A 24,599-nucleotide genomic window follows, 5' to 3' on the forward strand; every position below is an offset into this window, starting at 1 on the left:
AATCAACATGACTGTCAGTCGCGACCTGTCGACAAAGCGGACCGGAAGGAGAAGAGCTCCTCTGTTAACATGGAGCAGCTTAAGCGCCGGCAGGAGCGGTGACCACTCTGTGCCAGCACTGGGTAGAACAGGCAGGTAATAGCCATTGTAAGCAACTACCTGCCTGTTAGTTCTGGACCACGCCTTTACAGTTGAGTAGAGAGAACATAAGGGACATGCTACCACTTTATAACACGAGAAGAACCCTTTACATGGCAACAAAAGAGACAAAGACAAAGGAAAACCCCTGGCACACAAATATAATACTCCATGTAAATATTAAAATTGCCATCGCAATGTTTCTAGCAAACGCGATTCAATATACATTGACGTTAGAGTGTGTCCCGTCATGTACAGGACGGCGGCAGGGGTGTGGATGCTTACACGGCATGTGGTCTTACCATTGAGGAGGGTAGTTCTATCACTATCATCTTATTTCAGCAAATATTTCATATGAGAATAAGAAAAAAAAAATGTTTACACAAAACCAGAAAGGAAAGTTCTACATTTCTTCCTTTTGGGAGTTTCCTTTGTACGTGTCACTATGGTGGTGTAGATTTGATATAAAGGATATGGCAGAGTCCTATGGACTGTTCACGGTATATTATGTGTACGTCTCGCTTGCCATAAGACTGTCACCTGCATATGGCTTTCATTGTGCAGCTCTGTATTTTAAGAAGGAGGATAAACCATTCATATCCCATTTTTTTCTCATGTAATTGATATTGTGACTGTCAAGTTTCATGACAGCAGCCGCTCTTCCAGAGGTGCTAATGTATGTGTCACCTGTCAATCTGACACCCACCTCCACCCACAACATTCACAAATATGGCAGCCGTGTTCCCTCACTCAAGCTAGCAAAAAAAAAAAAGAAAACAAATCAGTACCACTTCCTGCTTAAAAACAAAACCACTGAAAACAGTGGCCATGGAGAAAGAACCAATAGCAAATATCAAGATCACCATAAACTCCCTCGTCATAACTTTAAGGAGCATTCTTCTCCAAGGCCCCTTTCACACATCAGTTTTTTGCCAGTCGCAATCCGTCGAATTTTGAAAAAAAAAACGGATCCAGCGACAGATGCCGCCGGATCCGTTTTTTCTCATAGACTTGTATTAGCGACAGATTGCCTCACGTTTCATCCATCGTTTGCCGGGTCCATCGCCGTCCGTCATTTGCTAGAATGGAAGCCTGTGGTGCCGGCTCCGTCAAATGACGGAATCTGGCAACGGATTCAGTTTGTTTTTTTTAAATGAGCATACTCTGATTTTTTTAGGATCCAATTAACCGGATCAGCTAGTCGCATCCGGTGAAAAAAACAGATGCGTCGCATCAGTTTCACACAATCTGCGACAGATCAGTTTTTTTTTTCAAAATTCGACAGATTGCTACTGATGGCAAAAAACTGGTGTGTGAAGGAGGCCTAAGAGTTGTGGTTTTCATTTATTTATTACTATTCTGGGAAAATCACAGATAAAGTTATTACAGTGATAAGAGCAATGGCCACATCAGAAATAGTGGTAAAATTTAGAACGGTTCGGAACCAGGAGGCACAGGATGAACATGATGTTACCGGTACGAGGGTGATGCCGTGCATACAGCTGTAGGTAGACAAAGGAAACCGAGTTCCATGGAATAAATATTCTTTTTTTTTTTTACTGTGTTGTGAATATATGCAAACAAAATGTTGCATATGTGTCTGCAATAAGGGTATGTTTCCATGTTCAGGAAACGCTGCGTTTTTGACGCTGCGTTGAGCCGCAGCGTCAAAAACGCAGCGTCCAGATGTTACAGCATAGTGGAGGGGATTTAATGAAATCCCGTCTCCACTATGCAGGAAAAAACGCATGCGGCATAGCCGAGAAAACGCACATGCGGCAAGTTTTTTTCAGAACGCAGCATGTTGTTACAATGAGCAAAACACGCAAGAACAACGCAGGTGACCTGCCAGTGACCTCAGGTGCAGATTTGGTCAGGATTTTACCTGCATAAAATCCTGACCAAATCCTGAAGCAAGCCTGAACGTGGACACATACCCTAAGAAGGTACGTCCGGAGAGATCAGCTATTTAAGGCTTCTTTCACACTTCAGTTGTGTGGCGTCAGTTAGGTCCGACATCGTGGCGGATCGACGGATCCGTCAAATTTGTTGTGAAAACGGTTCTAACGGATCCGTTTTTTTGACGGATCAGCTGCCCTGATCCGTTAAAAAAACGGATCCGTTAGAACCGTTGCGACCGTTTTCACATCCGTTGTAACCGTTTTTTGACAGATCCGTTTTTTAAAAGGGGAGGATTTCAATGTGATTGGCTACTGGAAACTACTGGAAAACTATATATAGTGTGTATTTACACCACCTCTTTGAAAGGTTGTAGAGAAAGTGGCAGAGATGGAAGGAGTACTGGCGAACATTGCAAAAATATCTGCGGATTTTACTTTTGAGGCAAATCAGTTGGCAGTCAGCGTTCGAGAGAGGGAGGAAGAAAGACTGCGAATCCTGCGGCAGCGGCGGAAGAGAAGGCTGTGGATCCATCCCATCACAGAACAACGCATGACCCGTGGTGTTTATTCCACGCTTTACATCGAACTAAGGGAAAACCCTCAGAAGTTCTTCAACTATGTGAGGATGAAAGCAGAAAATTTTGAAATTTTATTGGGCCATGTGGAAGACTCTATACGGAGACGAGACACCCAGATGCGCTTCTCCATATCACCAGCGGAGCATCTCATGGTGACTATTCAGTAAGTTATTTATTTATTTTTTTTTAAATGATTCTCATTCATCAGACTTATAACTGTAATGTTGTTTTTTGAATTTTTTATTAATTATTGTCTTTTCCTTTTGTTAACAGATTCCTTGCAACTGGAGAGTCGTTCTCATCCCTCCACTTTCAGTTTAGGCTTGGGATATCCACCATCTCAGGGATCATCAGAGATACCTGCCGGGCATTGTGGGAGTGCCTACAGATGCCATCAGAAAAGAACATTGTTTAAATCTGATTTTTGTTACATGTATTTTTAAAAACTTTAGTGAAAGGACAAGGTAGGAAGAATAGAAGGAACAAGGAGAAAAGGAAGACCAGCAACCGATGGCTTGATACAATCAAGAAAACGGAGGGAGAAGACCCTAGTGGACCTATCTAGGTTGCACAAGATCGAGCTTCCTACAGAGCGTTCACCCATCAAGTCAGAATGGCTTGAGAGAACTGAAGGCTGAATAATAATATTATCTTAATTAAAATTAAAAAAAAAAAAAAAATAGTAATCTTACATTTTTTACACTGGCACCATTTTAGATTTCCTACTTCTTGCCCTTTTCAGGAAGAGTTTATAGAAGTTTCCTCATCAGAGGCAGGATTTCAATGGAATGGTGAACCCTGTGTTATCTGTTGTATAAAGAGAGGCTACTTCTCACAATAGGCAATGACCCTGCTCCCCTTCCTAATTTCACAATGACTTTCTCACATATTCATTAGATGCTTCAATACAAAAGAAATCTAATGCAAGTGTTTCCTGAATCACAAAACTATAATCTTAAAAAAAAGCCCCAGTGGCCAGTTTGAAAGTTGCAAGATCTATATTTTTTATGCAAATTGTGATATGAGGAAAAAAATATTGCCCAAAATCAAAAAGAAAATTAAAAAATACTTTGTTAAAACAATAGGTCATTTTCGCTTTGAGTGTACGGTCCCGAGACTTTTTTTTTTTTTTTCCCAGGCAATTCTGCTCCAAAATCAGCCTCAAAAAACATTTAACAAAAATGCTCAAAAGAATGAACATATTCATTTCTATGTAAAAATGACCGCTTCAGGTTCTCAAAGACGCCAAGCAGTTAAAAGTAGTGACCTGACCATTTGTCAGATGTCTTCAACTTTGAAGACGCTTTACAAGTCAATTAAAGGTTGAATCAATGCCCAGGCATCATTCATTGTCGACTGATCTGAAAAAAATACAAAATACGCCCCAAAACTGCTATTAAAAAAAAAAAAACCTAAACAACTGCTAAAGTTTAAAAAGTTGTAAAATCGTTCAGGTAATTATGTCTATTTTTTAATAGACATGCTTCAGGTTTACTGAACAGCAGAGAAAAGGAGTCTTCCTGAAGTGTCTTACACTTGAAAAATAAAACATTTTTGGTTGCCGAAAAAACGTTTTGTGATCATCCACTATACCAACTCTCTTCTTAGAAGAGACCCTTGACAATAGGTTGATCACAGGGCATGCTGCAGTTGGAGGGTCCCATTGAGCAGATGTAAATTACAGAGGGGTCTGGCATCACCATTGCAGAACCACCATGGGTGAAATAAAACATTCCATGGAGATCACCTGAAGCTAACCGCCATGTTGGGTAAAAAGAAACTCTTTGTGGCTTCTCAATGTTCCACTTCATTGGTGCACATAACTAACGAGGATTCCCCATTAACAGCTCAGAATGCTGAGTTGTTAATAAGAGATTTAATACTGGGTTTTTGGAAGTACCGTATTTTTCGGACTATAAGACGCACCGGACCATAAGACGCACCCCAAATTTGGGGTGAAAATTGCAGAAAAAAAGATTTTTTATAAGATGGTGGTCCGTCTTATTGTCCGAATTTACAGTATCTTACCTGAGGGCTGGTGGCGGCAGAGCAGGGTCACAGGAGGCAAGGTGTCGGCAGAGGTGGGGTGATGCTGGGATCAGGAGGTGCTGGGATGAGAAGGTGCTGGGATGAGAAGGTGCTGGGATGAGAAGGTGCTGGGATCAGGAGGTGCTGGGATCAGGAGGTGCTGGGATCAGGAGGTGCTGGGATCAGGAGGTGCTGGGATCAGGAGGTGCTGGGATCAGGAGGTGCTGGGATCAGGAGGTGCTGGGATCAGGAGGTGCTGGGATCAGGAGGTGCTGGGATCAGGAGGTGCTGGGATCAGGAGGTGCTGGGATCAGGAGGTGCTGGGATCAGGAGGTGCTGGGATCAGGAGGTGCTGGGATCAGGAGGTGCTGGGATCAGGAGGTGCTGGGATCAGGAGGTGCAGTGAGAGGTATGGCGTGAGAGGGGTCCCAGGCTTACCGTGCAGGCTTCCGGTGGCAGAGGTGCAGCGGCAGAGGAGGCGCAGTAAGTGGGGTCCCTTTTTCCGATGAGGTGATGGTGCAGCAGCCCGGTAAGCAGGAGAGCCGGGTGAATCCTGTTGTTAGCGGTGGTGGCGGCCATTTTCCTGAGGCCGCGCGTGCGCAGATGGAGCGCTCTGCTTCCCGGGCTTCAGGAAAATGGCCGCCACCACCACTAACGGCAGGATTCACCCGGCTCTCCTGCTTACCGGGCTGCTGCACCATCACCTTACCGGAGAAAGGGACCCCACTTACTACGCCTCCTCTGCCGCCGCACCTCTGCCGCCACGGTAAGGCCTGCATCGACTATTAGACGCACCCCCCATTTTCCCCCCTTTTTTGGGGGGGAAAAAGTGCGTCTTGTAGTCCGAAAAATACGGTAGACACCCAAGCTAAAGAGCAACAGTCATTTTATTTGCTTTTTCATAAATCAGTAATGCACGGGAAGAAACTTCACAATATTGCTTATAAGGGAAATCCACTTTTCTTATCTTGGACAGATCAGCGATTCTCAAAGTTTTCAATCCATAGGAGAAACCAGTCTTCACTGAATGCAGATTTTTACACTACTGAAAACACATGACAGCGGTGCCCATGAAGTTCTATGGAATTTGCAGTGGCATGTGTGTCTGCTTCCAGCTCCTCTCCTCGTCACAGAACCATACAAGCACCAACTGCCTTCTCCTATCTGAAATTGTACTGTGGTTCTAGTGATGTATTCATGTACTGATGGTGGTTCTTGTGCTTTGTTCATGTACTTATACTTCTAATGCTGTATTGCCGTACTGATAGTGGTTTTGGAGACCTATTCATGTAGATTAGGCAATTTGTATTGTTGATTATTAATTTTATTAACGAAATTACTATAGTGGGGACAGGAGAAGGGAAATGACTGCTGGGATACCTGTGATCATTGCAATAAAGTAATCGCCGCATTCGGTTCACGGTGGTGTTTCCACTAAATGCCTGCTATATCTGTCCATTTTTTCTCTTCCTAAAGTCGGGTAGGTCCTCATTCCTATATCCCTCTCAAAATTTATAATCATGTTTATAGATGTGGCCAATTACATAGGATAATCACCTTGGCTGTATGTTGTTATTTCGTATATATATATATATATATATATATATTTATTTATTTATTTTTAGCATGATTCTTTATTTTGTTTTTTTGGTTCATGTCGTCTGACTATACATGTATTTATATGTTCAGTACGCTGATGAAGGTCAATGTATGACTGAAACGTTTGATGGAAGTACTACTGTTAAACTTCTTCATCTAGAATACCAAAGCTGAGTGCCACGTGTTTGGTATTATACTTAGTTTTGGGACCCTACTGGTGCACCTGCACGGTTGTGCCACAGTTTCTTTCTACTGTTTTACTGTCTAGACAGCGTGTTTATGGGTCATTCTCTAATGGGATAATGTAGGTAGGGGCCGCACCAATATACCTTAACCCTAAAAGAATGCACTGTTTGTCAGGATACTAAACATAATCATGATTTCACCAAGGTAAGCAGTATACCAATATCCTAAGACATATACTGACTAAGCAGATTTTAATTTTGTTTTCCTTTAAATAGTCTAAATGGTCTTTAGATAGGGGTTATTTGCCTTTGGCAATTTGTTAATAAAAGATTACGTTGCAGTCACATTTGTTTGACTAGGGTTGGGTTGCAATTCCCTAAAGGTACCGTCACACTAGACGATATCGCTAGCGATCTCGACGTTGCAGCGTCCTGGCTAGCGATATCGTCCAGTGTGACAGGCAGCAGCGATCAGGCCCCTGCTGTGATATCGCTGGTCAGGGAAGAAAGTCCAGAACTTTGTTTCGTCGCTGGATCTCCCGCTGACATCGCTGAATCGGCGTGTGTGACACCGATTCAGCGATGTCTTCGCTGGTAACCAGGGTAAACATCGGGTAACTAAGCGCAGGGCCAGTATCGCTGCAGCGTCGCTTAGTGTGACGGTACCTTAAGTGTCCAGGAGAACCAGGACCACCAACACAAAAGCCAACCTTACCTTAGTAACTTCATTGTCTAAACTGGCAGGGGATCCATAGGTCAGACCAGATCAAAAATTAACAGCATATACAATTATTTTGCATGATGGGAGTAGTCAAGAGTAATTACAGAAGATCTCCAGCTCTTTACTGTGAAAATATCCTTATTAATATATTCCAAATGTTTATTTGCAAATCTATTGAAAGAAGGTTGTGTAATAAAGCAACACTGGTAAATGAAAAAAAAGGCTTCTAGATGTAGGTGATTGCAAAACATTAAATATTTTAAATTTTTTCAATAGTGTCCCAAAGTTTAAGTCAATAAAAAAAGAAGATGTCCTGTGTGGTCACGTGGGATAGACTGCTTCTTCTTCTCCTATCCCCACTATTTATTTATTTTACTCACTTATATAATCGCCATTAATTCCACAGCGCTTTACAGACATTATTGGCTATCTGACCAAACTTATCACATAGGAAGGAAGCAAAATAGGAGCAAAACTGGGCAAATATCCCAGACGTCAGCAGCTGCTTACCAGGCTGGAGCCTGCAGTACAATGGGATTTTATGCTTGACTTGTAAATCACAAATGTGAGCCAAAACCAAACTGGAAGTTACCACTGCTATCGCTACGAAAACCAGTTCACGAGCTCCAGCGCGTGCTGTCAGATCTGTATGGGGCGCACACAATGGCCCCCATGTATCATTTACAGGTAGGTTGGTTTTTATTTTTTAAAGTCACTTTTCTTTATTTGTTATGTGGCATTCGTTAGTTTTTTTTTTTTCGCGCCAAATTGTTCACAATGGTGCAGTAATGGTTTACAAATATTGTAAGACGTAAAAAAAAAAAAAACGCCACGAGTTTTACAATATGTCATAAGAATGGAGCTAAAATTATAAGCTTTTCAAAAAGTCACAAATGACACAAAAACCTGTGGCGAAATTTAAAAAAACAAAAAAAAAAACTCAGGTGAACACTGAATTGATTAAAGTAAAAGAGAAAGGTACAAACGGAAATATCAATATAGCGGAAACAACAACAAAAAAATGATATAAGGCAGTAAAAATTTGACAAAGCAAATACAAAAAGAAAATTGGGCCCTATGTTTCTAAGGGCTTGTTTTCACTTGCGAGGAACACGTCCGTGTCTCGCATGTGGAAACGAAGCTCTGGCGCCGGCACTGTGGAGCGGAGCGTGCGGCCGCATAGCAACACATGGAGCCGCACTCTCCGCTCTGGAGTGCCAGCGCCAGAGCTTCGTTTCCACATGCGAGACACGGACGTGTTCCTCGCAAGTGAAAACAAGCCCTAACAGGCAGCACAGTTTGAGATTATCCATAGGGGTCCATTACTTTAGACAGCGCAGTGCGCTCAGGATCCACTGTAGATAAAGTCGTGTTACTTTATAAAATAAAATTTATTAGTGATGAGCAAATATACTGGTTACTCGAGATTTCCCGAGCATGCTTGGGCGACCGAGTATTTTTTATTCCTCAGAGATTTAGTTTTTATTGCCGCAGCTGAATGATTTACATCTGTTAGCCAGCGTAAGTACATGTGGGGGTTACCGTACTTTTTTGTGAGGACATTGTTTCTATTCGGAGTGATTTTATGTACACCAGAAATTTTGAAGCCACTTTATCGTAAAGTTGTTCGTTTGGTTTCTTTTCTCTAAACAGGTTAAAAAGTAAAAAAGATTTGTGTTGCGCAAAAATGTTAAACACCGCAAGACAGAAAAAAAAAAGAAAAGAGACTTAATTAAAAAAAAAAGGGTTAATGATGACTTGGGGCAGTAAGGCTATTTACTCTATGTTATAAGAAGCAAGTCAGCAGCCTCCTGGGTGTCAAAGTCTAACGCAGGGCTGGTCAAACACTAGGAAAGAAATGCTACATCACCAATATTACACCCAGCAATGTCAACCAAACACCACCTAAAAAAAAAAAAATACCCACTAACAACCAAAGTGGACCACCCTACTGGTACCAAACACCAGAGTGCCTCCAATTCTCCCCACTGACAGTAGTGACCCCTCGCTCTTCTCTGTATGGCAGCTATATCATCCTGCACTTTTGGCTGCAAGTGTCATACCCCATTTCACTTCTCCCCCACCATCAGCATTCTCCCCCACACTACTCTGCTTCCCTGGCAGCAGAATTCTCTCCACTTCCCCCACTCCCAGAACACAATGGAGGACAGAGACATCCACAGAATAATGATCATGATGATGACTGTAGAAGAAAACCCGGTGATGCCGAGAACATCAGGAACTCCCCAGGCTTTCTTATTCCCTTCCTAGCCATTCTTTAGTAACCTGCAGACTGTACTACCATCGGCATGTAGCACCCATGCACCCCAATGACGTGACCATGACCTCACTGCAGCACCTTCACCTCCCTCCTAGATACAGAAACTGCATTTACAATGGGTAGGTGTAGTACTACTCATCCATTGAACTTCCCAGTTCGGACACACATCGCACCAGCCAAATGAGCGGTTTCCAAAACTTTAAGAAGTTCTGCTCCATATGACTAACTGCAATAAAAAATAAAAAAAAACAGAAGTTTAAGATCTCACGTATGCACCTCACACAAACTACCGTAGCACAATTTTGGTATAGACACCATAGGAATCCAGACTTTTGGAAGGAGCCATGTTTCCTTGCAGATGTCTTAGGGGTCTTCTAAAGCTCTTTTTCACCCATTTTTCATGTACTTGTAAAGAAATGGGAAAAAAAAAAAAAAAATCACATGTCCTACAGGGGTTTCTCGCTCAGCAAATATTTCAGCCTCCCTAGACTTCCGTAAAGCATGTGATATCGAACAGTGCAGAGATAAGCAACTGCTTTCCCCAAAGGGCCACATTAGAGTCCATGACTGTGTGCAGGGCCGGACCAATAGGTTCAACAATTCTACTCATTATTTTGCAATAATTACTAGTTTATTGCTTAATATTCAGCAGAATTAAGTATGTTGAATATTCTACTCCTGGCGTATGTTATGATAGGGCTTATCGTAACATATATTCCTTCCAGTAGCAGCTAATAAAAGCCATAAAATGTACTGCCTTTATGAAGTTATAAATAATATGCTCCAGTTATTCAGCCTCAAATATAACTGATGATCCCCGGTCGGCTGCGATCCCTACCGTGATCCCGGGTCGGCTGCGATCCCTACCGTGATCCCGGGTCGGCTGCAATCCCTACCGTGATCCCGCGTCGGCTGCAATCCCTACCGTGATCCCGGGTCGGCTGCAATCCCTACCGTGATCCCGGGTCGGCTGCAATCCCTACCGTGATCCCGGGGCGGCTGCAATCCCTACCGTGATCCCGGGTCGGCTGCAATCCCTACCGTGATCCCGGGTCGGCTGCAATCCCTACCGTGATCCCGGGTCGGCTGCAATCCCTACCGTGATCCCGGGTCGGCTGCAATCCCTACCATGATCCCGGGTCGGCTGCAATCCTTACCGTGATCCCGGGTCGGCTGCAATCCCTACCGTGATCCCGGGTCGGCTGCGATCCCTACCGTGATCCCGGGTCGGCTGCAATCCCTACCGTGATCCCGGGTCGGCTGCAATCCTTACCGTGATCCCGGGTCGGCTGCAATCCCTACCATGATCCCGGGTCGGCTGCAATCCCTACCATGATCCCGGGTAGGCTGCAATCCCTACCATGATCCAGGGTCGGCTGCAATCCCTACCATGATCCCGGGTCGGCTGCGATCCCTACCATGATCCCGGATCGGCTGCGATCCCTACCATGATCCCGGGTCGGCTGCGATCCCTACCATGATCCCGGGTCGGCTGCGATCCCTACCATGATCCCGGGTCGGCTGCGATCCCTACCATGATCCCGGGTCGGCTGCGATCCCTACCATGATCCCGGGTCGGCTGCGATCCCTACCATGATCCCCGGTCGGCTGCGATCCCTACCATGATCCCCGGTCGGCTGCGATCCCTACCATGATCCCCGGTCGGCTGCGATCCCTACCATGATCCCCGGTCGGCTGCGATCCCTACCATGATCCCCGGTCGGCTGCGATCCCTACCATGATCCCCGGTCGGCTGCGATCCCTACCATGATCCCCGGTCGGCTGCGATCCCTACCATGATCCCCGGTCGGCTGCAATCCCTACCACGATCCCGGGTCGGCTGCAATCCCTACCGTGATCCCGGGTCGGCTGCGATCCCTATCATGATCCCGGGTCAGCTGCGATCCCTACCATGATCCCGGGTCTCCATCTCTGATTCTATTACAATCCTGCACTCTTTTTCCTTACATACATGAAGTCATTTATCATGCAGCTTTCCACAAACATTTAAGCAAACTTTATTTTTTGCCTTCATTCTACGAATACATTTACAATTGCAAACTAAACTGAAGGGGGAAAAAAACAAACTGAACACGTATTTAAAAAATAAAAAATAGATTTTATTCAATCTTTTGGGGGGTTTTTATGTCACAATCTGTGCTAAAAGAAAAACAAATACTCACCTCTCGCTACTAAGGCTACTTCTCAACTCATTTTCTGAATTCTGAAAATCCACATGTAGCAGCAATAAACTGACAAACCCCATTTTGTTTGTTCAAACGCACCTAATAAGCGCGTTCAACAGTCAGTTTAAAGGGGGAGGTGAGCTGTGACACCAATTATTGTGAATGGTAGATCGTGTGTTATCAGTTGTGAATAGGGGCACTATCCATCATTTTAATCCTGCCTATGATGATAATGAGACTGCTGAAAACAGTTCTTGTTGATCAGCATGGTGAGAGCAGCAGGAAACCTTCCTACATCGGCAGGTTCTCAGCTCTTCCGGCTTCTGAGGAGCTGTATGATGGCTCAAAGAGCAAATATTCTGCACATGGAATAGGTGGAGAAAAGGGTCAACATGATGGACCCAGGACTTTAACTATATGTACGGAATTCATTACCGGAGAGCAGCTTTATATTATATAGATGAGGGTTCCATTATTATGGAGGCTGCCATCATTCCAGAATCGACGCTCTGTTCTAGGGAAAGCTACACCACACCTTTATTTTCGGCTGTAGTCACACAGCCATTTTGTTCACCTGCTTGCTGTTTTGAAAACTGACAACACAATGACCCCTAGAGTTTAAAGGGATTGTTCAGTATTGAGCTTGAGCGCTGCAGCCCCATAGCGGCTGCTGATTGTTATGCCATGAAATAGCTGCACCATTGCCGCATGAGCGCCAGGAAGCCGGTGCGGACATTGCTGGAATGGCGCAGGTACAGTACAATGATCAATAATATAACGACACACGATAAGGATGTCTCAGTATTCCATCAGTTTTTCTATATGTATTTGCACTTTATAATGTATAGTTGATCTACTTTTGCCCAATAAAATACAAAAAAAAAAAAAAAAAAGAACAGCAATTAAATGCAAATACTGATATATTTTAAGCGCTTCCAAACACTTTAAAGGGAACCTGTCACCCCCAAAATCGAAGATGAGCTGCAGCCACAGGCATCAGGGGCTTATCTACAGCATTCTCTAATGCTGTAGATAAGCCCCCAATGTAAAGGTACCGTCACACTAAGCGACGCTGCAGCGATACCGACAACGATGTTGATCGCTGCAGCGTCGCTGTTTGGTCGCTGGAGAGCTGTCACACAGACCGCTCTCTAGCGACCAACGATGCTGGTAACCAGGGTAAACATCGGGTTACTAAGTGCAGGGCCGCGCTTAGTAACCCGATGTTTACCCTGGTTACCATCGTTAAAGTAAAAAAAAACCCCCCACTAAATACTTACCTACCGATGTCTGTCCACGGCGCTGTGCTTCTCTGTACTGGCTGTGAGCACAGCGGCCGGAAAGCAGAGCGGTGACGTCACCGCTCTGCTTTCCGGGCGCTGTGCTCACAGCCAGAGCAGAGAAGCACAGCGCCGGGGACAGACAGCGGTAGGTAAGTATTTAGTGGTTGTTTTTTTTACTTTAACGATGGTAACCAGGGTAAACATCGGGTTACTAAGTGCGGCCCTGCGCTTAGTAACCCGATGTTTACCCTGGTTACCAGCGAAGAAATCGCTGAATCGGCGTCACACACGCCGATTCAGCGATATCAGCAGGAGAGCCAGCGACGAAATAAAGTTCTGGACTTTCTTCCCCGACCAGCAACAGCACAGCAGGGGCCTGATCGCTGCTGCCTGTCACACTGGACGATATCGCTAGCGAGGACGCTGCAACGTCACGGATCGCTAGCGATATCGTCTAGTGTGACGGTACCTTAACCTGAAAGATGAGAAAAAGAGGTTAGATTATACTCACCCAGGGGCGGTCCGATCCGATGGGCGTCGTGGTCCGGTCCCTCCAATCTAATTACAAGGACGTCCTCTTCTTGTATTTACACTGCGGCTCCGGCGCAGGCGTACATCGTTTACCCTATTGAGGGCAGAGCAAAGTACTGCAGTGCGCAGGCGCCGGGCCCCTCTGACCTTTCCCAGCTATTTATTCATATTTCAGTCGTTCCTTTAACTGATGTAGGTCTCTGTGGCACTAAATTCTGAGCGTGGCCCATTCTCAGCCATTCAAATCTGTGAGATTTGTCAAAAATGGATGATGCTCATCTGGTCCATTAATAAGATTAAAAATAGATAAGACAATTTAGTTCATCAGTTTAAAAAAAATGGATGAAAAATAACCAGATATAAAATACAGTACATTCAAAACAAATAACAGTCCCTTTCTTTATGTAAAAACAGAAATGGATGTGTACATACATACACAAAATACTAAAAATAAAAAAAAAAAGCACTATGCAAAACATTAGAAAATAATTTGATATTAAGCTCTTTATTCCAAAAATAGTTTGTATTGGTGGCGAGACCCAATATCTTCATTAGGAATAAGGGTCAGGAAGTGATCGCTGCCTTATAAGCATAGTCCCCCCACCCCATCATAGACCCTACCATTTTTTTCAAAACATCCTGGAGGTCGTCAGACAATGACCACAGGCACATTGGTGAGAGGACGACATCCTCAGTGACTGTTGCGGAGCTCACCCACCTGTCTGCACGAGTGCCACCACCCTCCGCAGGCGGGCGACGCCTGTATCGTGCGGACGGCTCTTGCAGGGTTATTTTTGGAGCTCTTCCACTTGTAAAGGGAAAGATTCTCCACACTTGAGGTCAGTTTATAGCATTTGTAATGACGAGAGCAGTGGAAATATTGAGCAGACCTGTGGAGAAGATGAATCAGTGCTGCTTATAGGGGATACACTAAAAAGACATAGGAACAAATACATACAAGCAATTCTGTAAGAAGAAATGGGCAGCGCACACGCTCCACTATAGGCCAGAGCCAGCCAAGGAAACAAGGTGCGCGCCAGAGGGGGTTATCCAGGAATATTTGTTTGTTTGGTTTTTTTTTATTATAGGCCAAAAAAAAAAAAAAACTTATGTAGTTGCTCACTATCTGCCTGTTTGAGGCAGCAGAGATGGGAGCTAGGCCAACTATTCACTGACAATGGTTTTGTGGCTCTTTTGACAGCAACAGACCAGCTACTTCTCTTCTACTTCTGCTCTGTCAATAGGACATGCCTGTCAATGCAATGCTGATTGACAGCCAGCTCCCCACTGCCTGACTGCGGAGAGCCACCAGTAGTACGTTGGCAGGTGCGCCCCGCCGACAGAGCAACCTGGAAGAGAAAGAGCTGCTCTATCGTTTTAGAGCAGTCGAACCGCCAGCAGGAGCGTTCTGTGCTCGCTCTGAGCTGGTGCCGCATAGAACAGACAGGTGGTTAGTAACTACCTGCCTGTTAGCGCTTAGCCCAATAAGAAAGAAATAAAGCTCCTTGAATTGGAAAACTGCTTGTCATTAAAATCAGGAAAACGAGTGTGCATGAGATTTCTGAAACCTCAGCTTTTGCTGGTACAGTAAAACGCAGCTTTTAATTTTTATTTAAAAAAAAAAACGCAGCAAAAATGTGTGAACATAGTCTAAGACTACAGTGAGGGACATCAGGTGTGAAGCAGCACTCCAGCACTGGTGGCTTTAACCCCTTAATGACCGCCAATACGTCTTTTAACTGACCTGAGATATAAGAGAATAGCCTCCCCATACAGATGACAATCCAGCATCTGTTGGTTGTACACTATAGCTGACAACTTGCTGTATCAGCTACAATCAGTATTTGCACCTTCTAAATCTGTTTAACCCCTTAGATCAGGGGTCAGGAACCTTTTTGGCTAAGAGAGCCGTAAACGCCACATATTTTGAAATATAATTCCGCGAGAGCCGTACAATATGTTTAAAGGGCCATTGACAGATCAATCGCTCCAATGTTCACTTAGTACAGCAAGGAATGCTCCTCCCTGCTGTATAAAGCCACAACTGGACTGAAACAATGGTAATTAGCAGTAAACAATTAAATAAATAACTTACATTGTGAGCTTGCGATGCATGACATCAGTCCAGCAGTCTGGCTTCTTCTTTTTCCTGCGCATGACTGGAAGCTGGCATTCTTCCCACCTGATGTTGAGAGAATGCCAGCTTTGAGGCATTCGCAGAAGAAAGAAGCTGGAATGTTGGACATGTCACAACGCATTGTCAGTTATGTCAATTGTCTATTTTATTATTGTATCCATCCTGCCCCATGTCTCCAATCATGCCCCGTGTCTACATTCTGCCCATGCCTCCAGTCCTGCCCCCAGTGTGTCCAGCATATTACCCCCAGTGTGTCCAGCATATTACCCCCAGTGTGTCCAGCAATCTGCCCCAGTATGTCCAGCATATTGCCCCCAGACAGTGTGTCCAGCAATCTGCCCCAGTGTGTCCAGCATATTACCACCAGTGTGTCCAGCAATCTGGCCCAGTGTCTCCAGCATTGCCCCAGTGTATCCAGCATTGCCCCAGTGTCTCCAGCAATCTGCCCCAGTGTCTCCAGCAATCTGCCCCAGTGTCTCCAGCAATCTGCCCCCAGTGTCTCCAGCAATCTGCCCCCAGTGTCTCCAGCAATCTCCCCCCAGTGTCTCCAGCAATCTGCCCCCAGTGTCTCCAGCAATCTGCCCCCAGTGTCTCCAGCAATCTGCCCCACTGTCTCCAGCACTGCCCCCAGTGTGTCCTCCAATCTGCCCCAGTGTCTCCAGCATTGCCCTTAGTGTGTCCTCCAATCTGCCCCAGTGTCTCCAGCATTGCCCCCCCCCAGTGTGTCCTCCAATCTGCCTCACTGTCTCCAGCATTCTGCCCCACTGTCTCCAGCAATCTGCCCCACTGTCTCCAGCAATCTGCCCCACTGTCTCCAGCAATCTGCCCCACTGTCTCCAGCATTGCCCCCAGTGTGTCCCCCAGCATTGCCCCCCAGTGTGTCCTCCAGCAATCTGCCCCACTGTCTCCAGCATTGCCCCCAGTGTGTCCTCCAATCTGCCCCAGTGTTTCCAGCTTTGCCCCCCAGTGTGTCCTCCAGTCTGCCCCACTGTCTCCAGCACTGCCCCCAGTGTGTCCTCCAATCTGCCCCAGTGTCTCCAGCATTGCCCCCCCCAGTGTGTGTCCTCCAATCTGCCTCACTGTCTCCAGCAATCTGCCCCACTGTCTCCAGCAATCTGCCCCACTGTCTCCAGCAATCTGCCCCACTGTCTCCAGCAATCTGCCCCACTGTCTCCAGCAATCTGCCCCACTGTGTCCTCCAGCATTGCCCCCCCAGTGTGTCCTCCAATCTGCCCCAGTGTCTCCAGCATTGCCCCCCCCAGTGTGTGTCCTCCAATCTGCCTCACTGTCTCCAGCAATCTGCCCCACTGTCTCCAGCAATCTGCCCCACTGTCTCCAGCAATCTGCCCCACTGTCTCCAGCAATCTGCCCCACTGTCTCCAGCAATCTGCCCCACTGTGTCCTCCAGCATTGCCCCCCCAGTGTGTCCTCCAATCTGCCTCACTGTCTCCATCATTGCCCCCAGTGTGTCCTCCAATCTGCCCCAGTGTCTCCAGCATTGCCCCCCAGTGTGTCCTCCAGCATTGCCCCCCACTCCCCCAGTGTGTCCACCGATAACTGATCAAAAAAAAAAAAAAACAAGCAGTCTCCTCACCTGTCCGCGCTCCAGGCGGCGAGCTCCCTGCAGCAGCGCACACTCGCCGGCGACTGACAATGACGTCAGACGCCGGCGACGTGTGCGCTGCGGCCGACATCAGCCGCCAGCCTCCAATTGGCTGGCGGCTGTTGTTGTTAACTATTGATGTGCGGGCGCGCGCCCGCACATCAATAGGAAACCGCCGCAGCGCTGCAAGGGGCCCGGTGAGCAGATGAGAAGGGGCCCGATGCGGCCCCCTCTCTCCGCCCACCGGGTCCGGGGGGCACATAAACGCCGGCGGCGGCGGCCGGCACGGGCCGGCATTCACAAATGATTATCAGAGGGTTAATCTGCGGTAGCCCAGGGCCCCCCCAGACCACTGGGCCCTGGGCTACCGCCCATATTGACCCTCTGATAATCCGCCCCTGGAAGTAAGTGACGGAAGTGTGCGGGAGCAGGAGGCGGACATAGTGCGGTGACCAGGGGCGTCTGACTTGCCGGCCCCGGGCCCCCTGTCTGCGAGCCAGATACGGCCATCAAAAGAGCCATATCTGGCTCGCGAGCCATAGGTTCCCGACCCCTGCCTTAGATGCTGCTGTCAATAGTGACTACATCATTATAAATGGTTAACAGAGTGTGGGGGCTTCTTCTTTATTCCAATTGGTGCCCTCAGATCATGATTTTGTGGTCCTGGTGTTTGCGATGGCAATTCATGACCAAATAGCGGCCCTAGAGTCAGACGGCTGTAGTAATCTGTTTAGAAGTTAGCAACATTTAGGTGGTAAAAATGCACATTTTCATTTCTGTCATGCCACTTTGCATTAATTCCTGTAAAGCACCTGAAGTGTTAATAAACTACCTGACAGCAGTTTTCAATATGTCAGGGGGTGCTGTTTTTAAAATGGTATCACGTTTGGGGGTTTCCCAATATCTGGGACCCCTAAAGTCACTTCAAACATGGATAAGTCCCTAAAAAAATAAATGTTGTAAATTTCTTTGAAAAAATGAAAAATTGCTGCTACATTTTTAAACCTCCTAAAATGCTAACAAAATAAAATAACATTTTACAAATGGTGCTGATGTAAAGCAGACATGTGGGAAATGTTATTTATTAATGGTTTGCTGTTGTATGACTATCTGGATTAAAGGGATAATCATTCAAATTTAGAAAATTGCTAATTTTTTAACATTTTTCTCAAATTTTTTATATTTTTTATAAATAAACACAAAAAATATTGAACTAAATTTACCATTATCATAAAGTATAATGTGTCACGAAAAAACAGTCTCAAAATCACTGGGATTTGTTGAAGCGTTGCAGAGTTATTACCACATAAAGTGACACTGGTCAGATTTCAAAAATTTGGCTCGGTCACTAAGTGGTTAAAGATGTGTGAGCACAAGGCAGATACACAGCAGACAGATCGTCAGTCATTGTGCCGTCTGTGTGCACAGCAATAAATGAAATACCAAAATGGTAGCCAGCACAGTCTTGTCCGTTATGAGAGCAGGGGCCATGGTTATCCACATGAAGGGTCTAATTCCAAGAGAAAAATCATTCACAACATTTCTGCAGAAACCTTACAATGAGGAAGAGCTGTCGTGCCAAACCTCAACTTCCTCCTGGGCGGCATCCACACCTGTACTCAACCACAGTATCACCCACAACAGGCAGCCAGTCCGCCCCCAAGACTAAGGTGCCAAGCTGGCGGCCTCCCCCCCCTCCGGGACATGAGAGGCTGGCGGCCTCCCCCCCCCTCCGGGACATGAGAGGCTGGCGGCCTCCCCCCCCTCCGGGACATGAGAAGCTGGCGGCCTCCCCCCCTCCGGGACATGAGAAGCTGGCGGCCTCCCCCCCCCTCCGGGACATGAGAGGCTGGCGGCCTCCCCCCCTCCAGGACATGAGAAGCTGGCGGCCTCCCCCCCCCCCCTCCGGGACATGAGAGGCTGGCGGCCTCCCCCCTCCGGGACATGAGAGGCTGGTGGACTCCCCCCCCCCTCCGGGACATGAGAGGCTGGCGGCCTCCCCCCCCCCTCCGGGACATGAGAGGCTGGCGGCCTCCCCCCCCCCCTCCGGGACATGAGAGGCTGGCGGCCTCCCCCCTCCGGGACATGAGAGGCTGGCGGCCTCCCCCCCTCCAGGACATGAGAAGCTGGCGGCCTCCCCCCCCCCCCTCCGGGACATGAGAGGCTGGCGGCCTCCCCCCCTCCAGGACATGAGAGGCTGGCGGCCTCCCCCCCCCCCCTCCGGGACATGAGAGGCTGGCGGCCTCCCCCCTCCGGGACATGAGAGGCTGGCGGCCTCCCCCCCCTCCGGGACATGAGAGGCTGGCGGCCTCCCCCCCCTCCGGGACATGAGAAGCTGGCGGCCTCCCCCCCCCCCCCCCCCTCCGGGACATGAGAGGCTGGCGGCCTCCCCCCCCCCCCCTCCGGGACATGAGAGGCTGGCGGCCTCCCCCCCCTCCGGGACATGAGAAGCTGGCGGACCCCAGGAGACGAGTTACCCATCAGAGCCGGGAGCTTCTTCTCTACGCACACAAGGACGGCGACCGCAGCACCAATGTCTCGGGGCAATTTCACAATAATGAGGATATTAGTCAGCGCGACTCCTAGCACTTTCTAATAACGTCGTCCTATTAATGATTCCATTCAGTGAGATTTCTTGTGCCCATGAAGAAAAGCTTATGGGATTCCTGGCCTCATGTGGGGTCAGTGGGCTCCTACACATCAGCTACGAGCACAGGTCCATCATCTGGTGCCCCCACCCAAGAGACGTGACAGAGCAGCCGGTGGCACCACCGCACAATGCCGCATCTACTGATCGAGTGATATCTGTGTCACGCCAGTAATTAGATCACATCTTTACTGGTTAGAGGGGACAATTCTGCCTCGTCCGGGGTCCCAGATATCCCACCTCTGGCCCCAGCTGTACATCACCAGCATTTTCTGAGCATCTGATCCAAAATGTCCTTAAATCAGAGAATTTGATGAAACATTATTATGTAATTGTAGGTTGTCAGCCATCACCTGCTGGGAGTTATAGTTCTACACTTGTACTCCATAACATAGTGTGCTCCCACAGTTTTCCTCATTGACACAACAATTCTCACTTTGGCAACAGGGCAAGCAACATGGACGACACGGGAAACAATTCATGGCGACGATCCGGGGCACAGGCCAGCAGGGCTCCGCTCACATCTGTATAGGAGGCTCAGATGTAAAGTGATTCTCTGGGCAAATGATACTGGGACAGGTCCTGTCAGACGGTGGTCCGACCCCCCACCAATCAGCGGCTCTTCTCCTGAACAGGAGCGGACGTGCAGCGCTGCTCCACACAATGTCTACCTCTGGATGACAGCGGCGATGCTGGCAACTAATCGGTGGGGATGGCGGGTATTGGATCCGACCTATAAAAAGGTTGGTCACCAATATCATCTGCCTGAAGAACCCCTCTACGGGGTCCCTCCATTATAGTCGATGGGGTCTGTAGTCCACCGCTGAGGTTTGTGATGCGACAGATTCGCCACTGACATTTTCGTATTTCTGCTCTTATGTCAGAAATTAAAGGGGTTAAGAGATTATCACCTACCAGCAGCTGATCAGTGTCCGACCCCCCGAGACCCGCACCAGTAGGTAGGACAGAAATTGCTTATCCCAGTTACAAAATTACCTGGCAGGTCAGACGTCCACCTGACTCCATTCTCTACGGGCGGGCGGGTTTAAGAAAAAAATCAAGCGCACATGCGCAGGGGACAGGAAGCGGCGGTCGCACACGCGCAGGACATGGATGGATGGATCGGCGGTCGCACATGCGCAGGACATGGATGGATGGAGCGCCGGTCGCACATGCGCAGGACATGGATGGAGCGGCGGTCGCACATGCGCAGAACATGGATGGATGGAGCGGCGGTCGCACATGCGCAGAACATGGATGGATGGAGCGGTGGTCGCACATGCGCAGAACATGGATGGATGGAGCGATGGTCGCACATGCGCAGGACATGGATGGAGCGGTGGTCGCACATACACCGGGGATGAACGGAGCGGCGGTCGCACAGGCGCTGGGGATGGATGGAGCGGCAGTCGCACATGCGCAGGAGACAGATGGAGCGGCGGTCGCACTTGCGCAGGGGATGGATGAAGCAGTGGTCCCACACGTGCAGGGGACGGACGGAGTGGCGGTCGCACATGCGCAGGGGATGGATGGAGCGGTGGTCGCACAGGCGCAGGGGACGGACGAAGCGGCAGTCGCACAGGACGGACGGAGTGGCGGTCGCACATGCGCAGGGGATGGATGAAGCGGTGGTCGCACATGCGCACTGCGGCACCAGTCTACCAGGGATATAAGCGCTCAGCAATGGCGGTCCCAGTGGTCGGACCCCACCGATCAGCAGCGGATTTTGTGACCGGACCACCCCTGTAATAACGGCAGTGCCCAGAGACTCCCCTGGTCTGATCCCGGCACCTACCTACAGAGTCGTCGTCGTCCCGGTCGGAGCTCAGGTAGCCGTTGCTGCCCCTCTCCGGGGAGCTGTGTCGGGGGGACTCCTCCCGGGGCACACACAGCCAGTCCCTGCGGGGCCCCTCCAGGCTGCGGAGCAGGTTCCCCAGCACGAAGCTGTGGGTGGAGCCGTCGTCATCCTCGTAGTCCGGGTCTGGCACCGGTGGCTGGGCGATGACCGGCGGTGGTGGTGGAGGCGGCGGTACGAGGTTCCGGTAGGACACCCGCTTCGGGGGCGGCGGCGGGGGCACCTTGCTGCGCTGCAGGGGCACCGGCTTCTGCTGCCGGGACAGGGCGCTCTCCAGGTAGGCGACTTTAAACTTCTCCTCGGCCAGGACCTGTTGCAGCCGGCGGAGGTTCTCCTTGCAGCGCTCCAACTCCTGCCGCATGTCCTCCGCCGAGCTGAGCTGCATCACCGGCGCCTCTTCACCGGGGAACTCCACCCGCCAGTGCTGCTCAAATTCCCGGGGATCCCACATCATATCCGCACCTGAGGCCAGTGAGCAGGGAGGCTCCGCCGGGGGCGGCTGCTGTCAGTGTCCCGGCTCAGGCGGCTCCTTATCCCGGTCACACGGAGCTCAGCATCCACACTGCAAACTTTCTCCCAAAGCTTCCGCCTGCTGGGCGGGGCTACTGCCAGTGACGTCATCGCCTGTCCACCGTCCGGGTAGAGGGGCGGGGCCAGGCCAGACCTGACTCCTGGGCTGTCAGTGGTGTCCGCTGCCCTGTGCGCTGCCAGAGACCTGGACTGCGACTGACAGCTGAGCCTCCTACCCTCAGTGTGCAGAATTATTTGGTGACTAAAGGAAACACATAAATCTTCAACTTTCAAGTGTTTATTTTCATCTGTTGCAGTCAGAATACCCAAACTAGTCAAATTGTGCAAAAATACATTTCTGACATTTCACAAAAATATATCAGGTGCCAATATTGCCGGCCTTCCTTTCAATAACCAAGATTTATAAGGGGAGTGCTGTCCACAGAATAATGATGCAAACAGGAAAAAGAATAAACAGTCACTGAATTAACCTGAGGCATAAAGTGATAATGTTGCCCAGAAAATGTTATTATAAATAAGGTCACTCGTACAAAAAACGACGTTTCGGCCCTATGAGCCTTTATCAAGGTTATCTGTAGGATAGGCCGTATCTACAGTCATAAAAATGGCCAATTTTATGTGTACCTGGTAGCCCCTTTACAGCATCTCTCTTATACCAGGTCCTACGCTTGCCTTACCTCGCTGAGAATAAACGTCTCCATCTGAATGGGTGCATGTGAAAACCTCTTCCTAGACTAAAATTCTCTCTCTATGGAGGGGTATTGGACCTGCTGTAATTAAAACACCTGTGACTAGGAGGCGGAGTGCACGATCAGAAGGCTAAAGAATACATTTCAAAAACCTGACCGGCACATCCAAACATAGACTCAGTGTGAACAGGTGCTGAACCCAGAGTCGCCAACTCGTATATAGTTAAGTAAATAAGGCAGCACACTGCAGCGCTAAAACATGCAAACTTGAAAACATGAAATTTGAACTGCATTACTGCACTAGAAATATGAAAAATGAGCACCTGTTCACACTGAGTCTATGTTTGGATGTGCCGGTCAGGTTTTTGAAATGTATTCTTTAGCCTTCTGATCGTGCACTCCGCCTCCTAGCTTCAGGTGTTTTAATTACAGCAGGTCCAATACCCCTCCACAGAGAGAGAGAATTTTAGTCTAGGAAGAGGTTTTCACATGTACCCATTCAGATGGAGACGTTTATTCTCAGCGAGGTAAGGCAAGTTTAGGACCTGGTATAAGAGAGATGCCGTAAAGGGGCTACCAGTTACACATAAAATTGGCCATTTTTATGCGCTAAAAGCTCTCATTTTTCATATTTCTAGTGCAGTAATGCAGTTCAAATTTCGTGTTTTCAAGTTTACATGTTTTAGCGCTGCAGTGTGCTGCCTTATTTACTTAACTATATACGAGTTGGCGACTCTAGGTTCAGCACCTGTTCACACTTAGTCTATGTTTGGATGTGCCGGTCAGGTTTTTGAAATGTATTCTTTAGCCTTCTGATCGTGCACTCCGCCTCCTAGCTTCAGGTGTTTTAATTACAGCAGGTCCAATACCCCTCCACAGAGAGAGAGAATTCTAGTCTAGGAAGAGGTTTTCACATGTACCCATTCAGATGGAGACGTTTATTCTCAGCGAGGTAAGGCAAGTTTAGGACCTGGTATAAGAGAGATGCCGTAAAGGGGCTACCAGGTACACATAAAATTGGCCATTTTTATGCGCTAAAAGCTCTCATTTTTCATATTTCTAGTGCAGTTATGCAGTTGAAATTTCGTGTTCTCAAGTTTACATGTTTTAGCGCTGCAGTGTGCTGCCTTATTTACTTAACTATATACGAGTTGGCGACTCTAGGTTCAGCACCTGTTCACAGTTAGTCTATGTTTGGATGTGCCGGTCAGGTTTTTGAAATGTATCTACAGTCATGGCCAAAATTTTTGAGAATGACACCAAAATTATATTTTCACATGATCTGCTGCCCTCTGGTTTTTATTAGTGTTTGTCTGATGTTTATATCACATACAGAAATATAATTGCAATCATATTATGAGTACCAATAGGTTATATTGACAGTTAGAATGAGTTAATGCAGCAAGTCAATATTTGCAGTGTTGACCCTTCTTCCTCAAGACCTCTGCAATTCTCCCTGGCATGCTCTCAATCAACTTCTGGACCAAATCCTGACTGATAGCAGTCCATTCTTGCATAATCAATGCTTGCATTTTGCCAGAATTTGTTGGTTTTTGTTTGTCCACCCGTCTCTTGATGATTGACCACAAGTTCTCAATGGGATTAAGATCTGGGGAGTTTCCAGGCCATGGACCCAAAATCTCTATGTTTTGTTCCATGAGCCATTTAGTTATCACCTTTGCTTTATGGCAAGGTGCTCCATCATG

General features: G+C 47.8%; 1 protein-coding gene across 1 annotated transcript in view; it reads right to left on the reverse strand.

The window, feature by feature from the left end:
• LOC138672777 (active breakpoint cluster region-related protein) overlaps positions 1-22,260 on the reverse strand; it is a 423,730-nt gene extending 401,470 nt beyond the window's left edge. Inside the window, exon 1 of the mRNA XM_069761126.1 lies at positions 21,614-22,260. Coding sequence (XP_069617227.1) covers positions 21,614-22,127 — 514 coding nt within the window. The 5' untranslated portion in view covers positions 22,128-22,260. The remainder of the gene's footprint in view (positions 1-21,613) is intronic.
• Between the last annotated feature and the right edge of the window lie 2,339 nt (positions 22,261-24,599).

This window comes from Ranitomeya imitator, chromosome 3, assembly GCF_032444005.1.
Source record: "Ranitomeya imitator isolate aRanImi1 chromosome 3, aRanImi1.pri, whole genome shotgun sequence".
Lineage (NCBI taxonomy): Eukaryota > Metazoa > Chordata > Amphibia > Anura > Dendrobatidae > Ranitomeya > Ranitomeya imitator.